The following is a 13,413-nucleotide window of genomic DNA, read 5'->3' as shown; positions in this document are numbered from 1 at the left end:
GTTGCGCAAGTTGCCTGCCGGGTTCTTGAGAGTGGGATGCCCGCCGGCAACCTGCTTTCAGTGACGCACAGTCTCTCTACCCCCTATCGATAGTGTCGCGACAGCACTTCTGGTCCGTGTCTGAAGCTTTCCAATTACAACTGAGCCGGATTGCTCTTGCAATACAAGCTCCATACATTTTTTGTCTTTTGCTACCGGAGTTTTGGGTCGCGCGGAATATTTCTTTTGACATGCGATAGAATTTGACTTTACCTTTCCACTTTCTTACGGCGGAATGGGGAGCGGCGCATACGGCCTGAAAGGGGTTCAACAGCAACGCGGCGCCCGTGGCGAGACGAAGCCACCATCAACTCACCAATATGTCGGGCTGGTTCAGCAATGAAACTGCCTTCAATGCGTAAGCTCTTGGTTTCATAAGACTGGTTTAGCATGAATATATCGACTAATGGCTTGTTGGCAGGCAATTTTGCGGGATCCTGATAGCTTGTGGTGTCTTGTAAGTGGGCGATGCATTAGGAGCCCATATAGGCATGTGATGCTTACCACCCAGCAAAAGATCAACATTCTCCTTGCTCTACTTCAACAGGGTCTTCGCGTCGATTGTCTCGTGGGGGATACGAACGTACACATGGCACCAATACCGAATCTATATCGATATACAGGCGCTCCAAATATCCTTGCTCGCTGGACGCATCTTCTTCACCGGTTTTCGATATCACGGCAATAACGAGACGATTCTAGTCCAGAATGGACACATCACATGGGCATACTGGCTACGAAGGGTCCGACATGTGGAGATTGGGAAGGCAAAGGGCAAGGGAAACAAGCAAGATGTTGCTTCCGACGAACACACAAAGAGGACACCGTGCCGTGTTGTAGTCTCGCTCCGTGGCTTGGAGTGGTTTATATACAATCGGAGCCCGGCCTACGACTCGATAGTAGCTGGTCTTTCAAACTCCGAGAAGTTGGTGGATGAGGTACATCATGGATTGGGCGATAAAGATGTGCCGGCTGGTCCGCCCTCTCGTTTACGCCGACGCCGATCGCGACGGTCAAGTGCGTCCAGAAGCCCATCAGCAGGACGCTTCACCGCCCAGAACGACCGATCGGACACTCAAGAGAAAAGGCGCGACAGCTTCCTATCGTCTGCTTCTAATACAGGCAGGGATGAGGAAAGCAGCAGCCCGAGCGGAGTGGATGACATACCACTCTTTTTGCAGACCTTGCCAATTCACTTGAAATGCAAAGGAGCGGCGATGGTCATGGGTAATGAGAATACCACGGCGGTATTGATTGTCAAGACCGAGTCTTTCTCAGGCGAAATCGATGCTACGGCCACCGAGACTGATACGACTGACCCGTACCGACAATGCTTCCGGCTGAAGTTCAAACACCCCGTGATCGAGATGAAGGAAAATCCAGATTTCAAGGAGGATCAAGTCAACCGTGCCGAACGAGAGAAACAGAGTGCCCAGGGGTCCTTGTCTTCGCCGAAAAAGCGTTCATTCTTGCGAGGTCAAAGGAGTCGACTACGGGAGGGTCTCAGGGGCTTTATACCATTTTGGAACAAGTCTGTTGAGTCCTTCTCTCCATCAAGCAGAGGTATCGGGACCGCTGCAAGCCAAGTGCCTGGAAGTGGTCACTGGCAAGGGCTGTCACGTTACCTTTCCGAAGAGGCGGAGGATCACAAGTCCAGGTGGTCGTCCATCGAGTATGCTGCGGTGCCCACCCTTTTGGATAGTCCAGAAGCCACCTTGATGATATACTGGGATGTCCCAGGACTTGTGCAGCCCATGACAGCTTCAGCGGCGGAGAAAGCCCAAGAGTTGCTGTCCAACATCAATGGTGACGAGCCCCCAGCATGGGCCATCAAACTATCAATAAACGGTGGCTCTGTGAACTATGGGCCATGGGCAGACAGACATCGTGCGGAACTTCAGCGCATCTTTGTACCCAGCCTCTGCAAGGATGCTGTTCCAACACCGCATCTTGTCCCCGGTGCGTATCGCGTGCCGACGCAGTTCAAGTTCTACCTCGAACTTGAGGACACCACCAATATCCGCATTCCCGTCAGGGAGGAATCGAAAAATTGGAGATGGAAGGGCAAGGAGCCAGACCCCAATAACAATACACGCGCCAACGAAACTCGCAAGTCTCGCGCTCGATCCAAGAAGTCTGATCAGGCCGCTGAGGTCCACCAGCGACCATATGGCTGGCTTGACATCAAAGCCCCGGTCAATACGACTGTGACTTATTCCATGGACATGACAGCTGGGAGCTCCGGATATAGCAACTCGCTCAATGTCGACTTTCCCAGTACCGAGATATCGAGCAGCATAAATCACGAGGTGTTATGGAAATCGGGTAGGCAGAGAATATCTTGTGATTTGTCCACCCCATTGCGCTGGAATTCTCTTCGGCAATGGCACTTCAACATTGCCAGTGATGACCTATCGCTCTTCCTTTTGCGGGATCACATATTTCTTCTCACCGACCTAGTAGATGACTGGACAACTGGGCCTCCACCTGACTACATGGTATTCACCCCATTCAGGTACCATCTCAACCTCCAGCTCCAAAACGTCCGCATTTTCCTGAATCTCAACGATGCCAATATTATCAACAGCCCGACGGACCTCGATGACAACACATTCCTCATAATATCGAGCCCACTGCTTCGATGCGTGACATCTGTGCCGATTGATACCTTCAGGCCCAGCAAGAATGCCATCCCCTTCGACATTCGTGCAGAAAATGCATCAGTCGATTTGCACGTGCCACCGTGGAATACACAAGCGCCGTTTCTCACGTCAAAAGAGGTTGGGCATCTGGAAAATCTGGTCATCGATGGCGCCTATCACTACAACGCAACTACTTCTCCATCTAACATTGACACCATCGTCCTGAATATCTCTGGGCAGTCGCCGGTCGCTCAGCTGCATGGGTTTCTGGTTCGTTACATGCTTGTCCTCAAGGACAATTATTTTGGTGAAGATGTCCATTTCAAGACGTTGGAGGAGTATCAAGATATGCTACGTTTGAAAGCCAACGATCCAAGTGCTGAGCTGGCCAACAAGCCGCCGCCTAAGAAGACGAACGACCTTGACGTCATCCTCAGCATAAGAGCGGATGACCCGAAGATTTTGCTTCCTGTAAATCTCTACTCATGCCAGCGGCACATCCAGATCGACACAGCAAACCTTGCCCTCGATCTGCGGTTTACTAATTACTACATGGATATGGAACTGACTCTTGCACCGCTCAACCTATCCTTGGGGAATACAGAGTCAGGGGCAGAAACACCCATCAGCGCAACGTCAAGCACCCAGCTCTTTGTGGATGGGATCACAGTCTATGGCCATCGCCTATTCGGGCTGCCTCCAGCCGAGCCCACCTACATGTGCAACTGGGATCTTTCTGTGGGGGCAGTCACTGGCGAGTGTACAGCAGAGTTCCTGACAACACTAGTCAGTGCAGGCAAGGCCTTCGTGTTCTGCTTGGACGACGAAGAGAACGCCCTCATCATACTCTCCTCGATTGTCGTCTACGATGTCACCTTTCTCCGGGTGTTTGTGGAATCAGTGCGGATTTGGATCCACGTTGAGGAAGCTGCCTTTCTTCTTTCCACTGGCCTGATCGATGTAAACTTCAACGACTGGGCTGGGTCACATTACTCCAAGCGGGCCAATGTTAAGATCCCGGATGTCAAGCTATCCTGTGTCAATGCAGAATCAGCAACACGATACAAGACACGCCCTCAACATCCAGTAGAGACGGATGCACTTGTGGAAACCAGTGTACGGCTCGCCATGATAGGGCGAAAGGCGAACTTTTCTGAGGAGCGGAGACTTCAACAGGAGCTCATTCGTCGCCACGATCAGCGTACTCATCGAACGCCTTTTCTCGTGTTGCCTGGGTTCACGGATGATTTTGTACCTGAGCCGGTTGACCCTCCGTCTCAGAGCGTGCCGCCTGTCCCCTTGCCACTGACAATAGCAGACGTTGGAGGGGATGATAGGGCATCTCTCAACTCTAGGGGGACATCGAGGCGATCCCGAGGCTTACGGCACAAATCCTCCTTCCTATCTATTGCCAGTTCGGGGCAGAGCAGTATTCTGAAGCCTGCAAGCTCGCCGTGGCCAAGTGGATTAGGGAAACAGTCAGACCAGTATCTCCGATCTCCTGTCCGTCACCGGTTTGGTGGCCGGGGGTCGTTGCATGAACGAGAACTTTCACCCTCAACTCGCCATTCTGCCTTTTACAGCGCTCCAGAGGATAGCCAACAGCGTCAAGACGTGGTTCACAATACGGTTGCATTTTCCAGCCAGTATTTTGCGCCGTACTTTCCGCTTGAGAACGTCAAGCCAAGCCATAAGGAGGTGCTGCTACAGAGCATAGAGGCGGACGATGACGACGATGATTTTGACTCGTCAGACTTTAATCTTGGAGATATCGATCCTAGTCAACTCATCGAAGAGTTACCGTACACTGGTGTTCTTGTTGAGTTCCCCAATGGCTTGACGGCTTTTTGCAACCCAACATCATTGCGGCATGTCGCGACGCTGCTGGGGGCTCTGCAGCCTGTTGATCCTGATGTTATTCTTGACGCTATGCAAATCAGCTCTGTTCAGGAGGTTTTGGACATGCAGAAGGATCAGCATTTGAAGGGACGTATTGGTGATATATTGGTCAAGCTGCCACATGCCAACTTGCGGCTTGTTAATTCGTCTGATCCGAACTCCATTGAGCAGCCTATGGACGAGCAGGACCAGTATGATGTTGCGCTTTCGAAGCTGGTGCTTACCTCCCGGACGGAAACAACGTGGAAGGATGCGTTCAAACCCGAGTCGAAAGAGGCTCGGACTTCTTTCCACATTCGTCTGGATTCGGCTGCTGTTTCTGCCACTGAGCGGTATCAGGACATGGCGGGGGCCCAGGCAGCTGCGATGGCTCGCATCGACAATGTGGCGGCGGCGATGGGGACCAAGGATGTCTCTTATCTTGATGTTGAGATTGGGAATATCCAGAGCAGTACTTCGTCTGAGAAGGTTGATTATATGGCCTCGTTGATTCACCGCGCCGGTGTTCTGGGGACTGACCTGGGGAAGGTGTTTGCTGAGGTGTCGTCACAAGAGGGTGTAAGGTCTCAGAATCTGGTTCGACGGCTTGTTTCTTCCGGCAAGAATATTCAAGATCCTTCGTTTCTCATACGGCCTTCATCGGTGCTTCGCTCGGCATCTCAACATTTGAGAACGTATGATTCTTGGAAACTGATCATGCGTCTTCGCCAGACTTGGTCGGTTTTGGCTCCGTCAATAGGGGAGCAGATCAAGATGGACTGTTTTGCGCCGCTAACGAAAGCATCGGCCCAGCTCAGGCAGGAGGTGGTGTCGGCTTTTGAGAAGTGGAGGAGTTGGGATTTGGAGAATGTTTCCGAAAGCGTGCTATTGAATATTGTTTTTGGACCGCCGGCGAAGGCGCAGAGTAATGGGGGTTCGGACAAGCCGGTGATGGCTGTTGCGAGGATCAAGCAGTTTCAAGTTGCTTTGAATCCGGGACCGAAGCAGAATGCTGTTACGCTGGTGGATCTTACGACGAGACTGCAGGTCAAACCTGCTCTTCAGAACCAGGCGGGTGACCAGCCTGCCGTACTCGTCAATGTTCACTGCGAGGATGCTGCCGTCAGCTTGAACTGGGAGCTTTGCGAACTGGCGAGCAGTATCTTGAGGATGGCCAAGAAGATGCAAAGCAAACCGGAACCGGAGCCTGAGCCAGAGAATTCACCTAGACCAAAGACACCCGTCAAGGTTCAGAGACAGACAGTTCACTGCGTCCTGTCTCTCGACCATGGCTCTCTCATCTTGGAAGCTGTCAACCTCTACTCATCGTCTTTCAGCAACGGGGCCAAGATTTCAGTATTGGCTACGAGAAAAGCCGACAATACATTGAACACGAACGGTATTCTGAGCTGCGACTCTGTGTCCTCCAGTCTTCGCAGCCATCACCAGAAGCTTGCCAAGCTGGTGCTCGAACAGCCGAGTGTATTCGTCTCGCACGAGCTCCAAGCAACGCAAACCACCGATTCCCACACGATCAAGACAACGGCAAGCAACCAGTACATGAACCTGACAATCAGACAAGACCCCGTCACCCTCGCAGAAGTCCTCGACTTGCTAGTCCGCGACGAGTTTGCACAGCTGTACAAACTAAAAGACCAACTCCTCCCCCCCTCACCCAGAAACCCTTCACCCCCGAAGAAGAAGATGGCAGACCGATTATCCGCCTTCAAGGCCAACGCCGCGCTCTTTATGGACCAATACACCATCACCGTGCCCCTCCTTCGCTCCCTCACATACACCATCCACGGCACCGTCTCCAGAGCCGCCATGGCAGCCGACTTTGGCAAGGAGCTCATCTTTGACTTTGACATCAAGGAAAACCAGCACGACATCCAAGTCAAGGTCAACAATGTAGCCCGCAGCATCTCGCTCCTTCAGATCCCGCCCGCGAGCGGGAGGATAATAAGCCACATTGAACCGGGCGAGCACGCGATCAGCGTGTACTCGTCTGTGGAACTGGTGCAGCTTGATGCGTCGGCTGTGTACAGCCTCCTTTCTGCGCTCAACAGGCCTGAGATCTCCAATGCTGTTGGTGAGTTGCAGCAGCAGGGGAGGGTTATACGAGAGCATGTCGATGACGTTGTTGGCCACCACCAGCAGCAGGATAAACCGCTTAACAAGGACAAGAAGACCGAGACGATAATGGCTTACTCGACCAACCTCACGTTTGCGGGGTTGGAGGTGTTTGGGAATAGTCCTCTGCCGTCGGAGAAGGAACCGGTGGTGGCGAATGTGCTGTTTAGGCTTGATAGGGTTCATGTGGGGGTTAACAACCGGGTGGACGGGCACGGGCCTACGTTGAGTCATCCGCAGTTTGATGTTAACTTGAGGGGGGTGAGGTTTGAGATTAGGAAGGGACGGGATGATGGGGGGGATGGTGGTATGAGGAGTTGTGGGAGTGTGGCTTTTGGGGCGGTGGTGACGGGGAGTTCGCAACGGGGAGAAAATGGGGAGGAGGAGGAGAGGAGGTTTTTTAATGTCAAGAGTGATGGGTTTCGGATTGAGCTCTCGCCTGAGACGGTGTCGACTGTTGTTGATGTTTTGGGGTACATGGGGGATAAGATCAAGGATCTTGACACGAGCAAGGAGCTGGAGTATTTGAAAAAGTTGAGGCAGTCGAGACCGAGGATTATGATTAATGATGGACAGGGAAAAGCGCGGGGTGAGGAGGAGGGGGAGGAAGAAGGGGGAGATATTATTGATGCGTTTTTCTCGAGTGTTACTTATACTTTTGAGATGCAGGATATTCTGGTTGCTTGGTTGGTTGGTGGTGGTGAGCTGGAGATGATAGAGGATGATGATAAGGAGGATCTTGTTTTGTCGCTTGAACGGATCGAGTTTGGGACGAGGACGAGGAACTCGGCGAGGTTGACGATTGAGAATTTGCAGCTGCAGATGGTCAGCCCTGCCCAGCAAGACAAGAAGGTCAGATCGCCGAATTCGGCATTGTTGCCGGAGATTATTTTCAAGCTGGCGTATGTCTCTACGGCAGAGGCGAGGAGGTTGGCTTTCCAGGCGGTTGGGAAGAGCTTGGACTTGAGGCTGACGAGTGGGTGTATTATTCCGGCGGCTAAGCTGAATGATTCGATTAGTTTGAGCCTTAGGAATGTGCAGAGGGCGTCGCAGAATTGGAATCCGGTTGTAAACAAGAGGATGGGTAGTTCGGAGCCGGTTTCGCCTCACAGGACGCAAGAAGTGAATGAGAGGAAGACTGGTAGTAGTATTTTTGGGAAAAAGAGGATCGAGTCGTTGCTGGTGGATGCCGATTTTGCGGGGGCGGTGGTGCATTTGAGTGGGAAGAAGGCGCCGGATGATATTGTGAGTGCGACGAGGGTTGCTGTGAGGCCGGGGACACGGCAGGGTCATGATGGGATAACAGCGGGGAGCACCGTGTTGAGATCTCCTGGGCTGGCGTGGAAGGTGGAGTATAGGGATAATGCGAGGGATGATCCGTCGCTTCATGCGGAGGTGAAGTTGGATCCGTCGACGAATATTCTTTCGCCGTCGGTGGTGCCGCTGATTGTTGATATCAGCAATAGCATCAAGCATGTCGTTAGCAGCAGGGAGAATGATCGCAAGAAACAACCGAGTGCTGCGCAGTCACAGGCGGAGAACATCGCGGCCAAGGTCAAGCTTGTCGAGGAGGATAGTATCCTCACGGCAGACCCTACGGCTGTGTTGGGGCGGATGAAACTCAACCTTGGGTTGAGGATCTGCAAGCAGGAGTTTTCGCTGAGCTGTCATCCTATTGCTCAGGTGGCTGCTACGGCGAGCTTTGAGGATGTCTACTTCACCGCCAACACGGTCCGCTCGATCGACCACGGGAACTTCTTTGCCTTGTCGGGCGCGTTCACCAACCTGCAGGCTTCTGTCAAGCATGTCTACTCTCGCGAGCCGACGGGGAGCTTCAAGGTGCAGTCGATTGTGCTCTCGCTGTTGAACAGTAGGCATGTCAGTGGCACGAGCGGAGTTTCGGCGATTCTCAAAGTCAGTCCCATGGAGGTCTCGGTCAATGCGAAGCAGCTCCAGGACTTTTTGCTGTTTAGGGAGATTTGGCTACCGAGGGAGGTGCTGGAGAATCCAATGGCGGATGCTGCTTCTTCACCGATTGCTAAGCTTGCTACGGAGACGTCGCAGGGGCATCTTGTTCAGCGGTATCAGCAGGTGGCTCGGACGGCGGCGTTTCCCTGGACGGCGAGTATCAGTATCACGGCACTGAAGATCAACGTTGATTTGGGACAGGCGTTGGGGAAGTCGACCTTTTCGATCAATGACTTTTGGGTTTCTAGCAAAAAGACGTCGGACTGGGAGCAAAACCTCTGCCTTGGGTTCAAGATGATTGGGATTGAGTCTACGGGGAGGATGTCTGGGTTTGTCACCCTTCAAGACTTCAAGCTCCGGACGAGCATTGAGTGGCCGCAACGGGAGCAAGCGTTGAACGAGACGCCTATGATTCAAGCTTCGGTCGGGTTCAGCCAACTGAGAGTGAAAGCGGCATTTGACTACCAGGCCTTCCTCGTCGCGGACGTGAGACAGCTCGAGTTCTTGATGTACAACGTTCGCAGAAGCAAAGACGGGACGGGTGATAGGCTTGTCGCCATCTTTGACGGAGAAGCAGTTCAAGTCTTTGGCACTACGAGTTCGGCGGCACAGGGGGTGGCGATGTGGCAGGCTATTCAGAGACTAGTAAAAGAAAGAAGGGAAGGATTTGAGGTTGGGCTGAAGGAGGTGGAGAGGTACATGAAACGGAGGCGAGTGGAAGGCGTGGAAGGGGTGGTGAAGAGGTTGAGTAATGCGCAAAATGGGGGAGCAGGGTCGCCACACAGGAATGATCCTGAGAGTGCGGTGAGCAAGAGTCCGATTTCTCTTGACACTGATGTGGTGGTGACGTTGAGGGCTGTCAACCTGGGCGTTTTCCCCAGCACGTTCTCGGATCATCAGGTGTTCAAGATGGAGGCGCTCAATGCTCAGGCAAGGTTTGCGGCGAGTGTAGGTGAAGGGAGGATCCATTCGATATTGGGGTTGACGCTTGGGCAGTTGAGGATTGGGTTGGCGGGTGTACGGAACACGACTTCCCCAAAGACGCTCTCTGAGCTCTCGGTTGAGGATGTCGTTAATAGCGCTACTGGGTCACGAGGAGGCACCATCCTCAAGGTTCCGCAAGTCGAGGCGGTGATGCAAACCTGGCAAGCCATCGCGACCCCCAAGCAAATAGACTATATCTTCAAATCGGCTTTCGAGGGCAAGGTCGAAGTCGGCTGGAACTACAGCCGGATTTCCTACATCAGAGGCATGTGGGCTAATCACGCCAAGACTCTCGCGCAGACATGGGGGAGGGAGCTGCCAAGTGTAGCGGGCATCAAGGTGACAGAAGACAAGACAAAAGGCAAAGGAAAGGAAGGGGAAGGTGAGCAGACGGAGAAGATCACGGCGGAGGTCCAGGTACCGATGAGCAAGTATGAGTACCGGGCGTTGGAGGAGCCGGTGATTGAGACGCCGCAGCTGAGGGATATGGGGGAGGCGACGCCGCCGCTGGAGTGGATTGGGTTGCACAGGGAGAGGCTCCCGAACTTGGTGCATCAGATTGTGATTGTTGCTTTGTTGGAGCTGGCGGGAGAGGTGGAGGATGCGTATGAGGGGATTTTGGGGAGCAGTTGATGATGATTGAGAGGCAGTTAATAAAATAACAGCATAGTATAGGACAGGATGGTACATATATATGGTCGCGGAGAATATCATAACAACAAAGTTACAATTCTTTTTTGGAAAAATTCAACAATGTGTTTTGACAAGCTATCGGTGTTTGGATGATGCTGATTGTCAATCTGGAGGATGTGGTGTGCGATATAGAACCCCAAACCTCTGATGTGCTCGACCACCAACACCAACCAACCACACATCATCACCGCTACCTCTAACCATCCACACGAAAACCCATCTTCTCATCAAGGAAAATAGGCCATGGGCATTCATTCTCATATGATTCCGACAAAAATTCAGTCCTGCAAAAAAGCCAAAAGCTCACTAGCTCAAAGCTGACTACGGAAACCCGAAGATTTTACAACAAATATTACTGGTAAGTGCTCGAACCGAGATTCGAACTCCAGCACCCCCGCAGCAAGATGAACACGTATACCATCTTAGTACTACATACAACTCTTGCTGGGTGAAAATAAATGCGGAAATGACACTCATGAATGGTCGACGTTAGCTGGAAAGGGGGTTTGAGACAAGGGGGCCGGTGGTTTTTGCGTTGGGGGCTGGTAGGGCTTTTGCTGTCTTGGAGATGGCAGGAGAGTTGGTTTGTGCTTGCACATCTTTTATGTTGAGGGCGGATACGGAGAGGAGCTTGACAACTTTACCTTTCTCGAAGCTTGGCTGGGCTAGAGATGGAAATGTCCAGTTGGATGGATGCCACCATTGAGACCTATTTATTTTAAGGGACACCACGACCACACACGGTCGGAAACAGAAGCCAGTCAGGAACTTTATTTGATAACAAGAAAAGAAAACATAGTAGTGAAGGCTAGTCTTTCCTAGCTGTCCCATGTACCGATTGTGTTGGATTCATCTCTTCCGTAGGTTGTCTCCATCTGGGCTGAGTTGGCTCATCGCTGCCTCGCACCACAGTCAAGCTTGTAGCCACACTTAAGTTGAATAAAAGTGTGGCCATCCATAAGAGACCTCACTCAATACAATAATCAATCAGATACACCCCCAGATCCCGACATACACCAGCCCAGCACTGAGGCATCTGCAAAACCCTTCCTCCTCGTCCAACACCCAAACCAAGAAAACCTAGAGGTATCCTCTTCGCGACGAGACCCTTGGAGAGGACGTTGGAGAGGATTGCAGGTCAAGGATGCTCTGTTGGTGGTGATGCATGTCGAGATCTAGGGATGATTTCCGGACTTATGAATCCATCACACTGCGGGGCTGCCAGCCCCGCAGTGTTAGAAAGCGTGATTAGCTCTCACCGTCATGATTCTTATGTCAGATGGCTAATCACGATGCTTGTCGAGGTTTCTGACCTGCGCGCCAGCTGCTTTACACAGTGCGGTGCCTCGGATATGTCTCTGATAGTTCGAGTTTGTGGTGAATCGCTTGTCGCAGTGTGTACACCAATAATTGGACAGAATGCTGCCTCTTTCGAAAAGTCCGCGTCCCAAGTGACAAGGTCGGCTCTCTTCCTCCCCTTGCACTTTGCATGCTCTTTTTAAGCCATCTAAGAACTTCCACTGGCAGCCTTTTCTCTTCCGGCCAGGACAGCACCAAAAAGTCTGCCAAGAAGAATCGCAAGAAGGAGAAGAAGGAGCTCCTAAAGGGTGGATGCCTTGGCTCGTTGCTTTGCATCGGATCTGCCCTGGAGCCCGGTCACCGTTGACAGCGACACGAGACACGAGTGAAAAGACACATTGGGGGGCGAGATCACGTCTAGGGTGAGGGAAGGGTCACGGATGGAGGATGAATTACAACGTCGAAATTGATTTAGTGGAAAAGGGGCTCAAGAAGGGATGACGCTTGGTCAAGAAGACAGGGAAGAATGGTCTGTGCCCTTGCTGGATAAGGGTAAGAGACATCCCTACATACCTTCTAGTCTATTCTTTCTGTTATAGAGAGGTTGTAAGCTTGGGTGAAAGATGCTTGAAGTTTGAATATAGAAAAGTAACGTACATTATAAGCGAGTGCACCATATAAGCGAGTGGACCACTTTCCACCACCCTACTACAATTACCCTCAATTGTAATACACCAATACTATTAACCTACTACAATTACATCAGAAACAGCTGAATCAGACTCTTCTACAACCTTATGACGTACCCCTATCCAGAACCTCTGAAAGGGATACTGGTTGAAGGCACTTCTGAACAATCCTGGTTCGGTACAGCTAAACAGTGTACAACAATGGCTTGTCTCGATCACAACAGTCTAGATACCAACGATTGTGACTTGTAACTGCATACTGCGGAACTGTCTATCTACACCAGCCAGTTCCTCCGTATATATAGACCTTGTGCCAAGCCGTATTTACTTCTGCTCAGTGCCCTTGGCACACTGATCACGACTGCTTGGTCTGCTGAGTGCCCTGATCATACTGAGCACTCTGCTCAGTCTGCTCGGTGCCCTGAGCGTACTAATCAGTCGTCCCTTACTGTGATTGGCTCTCTTATACGTTCTTCCGATTGGCCCCTGCTCCCGTGGCCTCACAACCCGTCCTGTACCAGGGTTGTGACAAACCTCCTGGCACGTACAGATATTATGGCTAGGCTTACCGCATACACTACAGTACCGAACCTTCGTATGAGTCTCCCCTGCACCACTACTATCTAACTACGTTTCTTGCACTCCTTCTCTACCCACAGCCTTTTTATTTAGTAAATCGTATATGTTTTATATAGTAAGTGACCCTCTAAGCCTTACGCGTATTTTTTTTAGCTTTCCGGCGTTTACTTAGTGCCTTATTAGCCTTACGGAGCGAAGAGACCTCTGCCTGTAAGAGGGCTATTTAGTGTTTTATAATTATCGTACTTTTAGTAAATTAATCTATAGTACTTAATATTAAAGTTAGGGAACTATTTTAATAATTCATAATATAAATTCTAATAAATATTAACTATAAGTGTCACAGTTAAGCCAACAGGCAGGACGGACCGTGTGTGAGGCACAAGATACACAGTTAATCGCTAGCAGAACCAATTATAGGAGAGAAGGATGGACTAATAGGAAGTGGATCATCCAGGGCATAAGGAATCATAAATGATTCCCAAGAATCATTTATCATTCCTCGAGAG

The 13,413-nt window shown here is 51.3% G+C and overlaps 1 protein-coding gene across 1 annotated transcript; it reads left to right on the top strand.

Moving 5' to 3' along the window:
• The first annotated feature begins 86 nt into the window (after positions 1-86).
• CSF1 (Macrophage colony-stimulating factor 1 receptor) lies at positions 87-10,409 on the top strand. The gene is made up of 3 exons (XM_062880716.1): positions 87-397; positions 461-496; positions 557-10,409. The coding sequence occupies exons 1-3, from the start codon at positions 360-362 to the stop codon at positions 10,275-10,277; spliced, it is 9,795 nt and encodes a 3,264-aa protein (XP_062729435.1). The 5' UTR covers positions 87-359; the 3' UTR covers positions 10,278-10,409.
• The last annotated feature ends 3,004 nt before the right edge of the window (positions 10,410-13,413 follow it).

This window comes from Podospora bellae-mahoneyi, chromosome 6 (assembly GCF_035222275.1).
Source record: "Podospora bellae-mahoneyi strain CBS 112042 chromosome 6, whole genome shotgun sequence".
Classification (NCBI taxonomy): domain Eukaryota; kingdom Fungi; phylum Ascomycota; class Sordariomycetes; order Sordariales; family Podosporaceae; genus Podospora; species Podospora bellae-mahoneyi.
The sequence above is the reverse complement of the archived record's forward strand: the minus strand, read 5'-3'. Positions and strand labels throughout refer to the sequence as shown.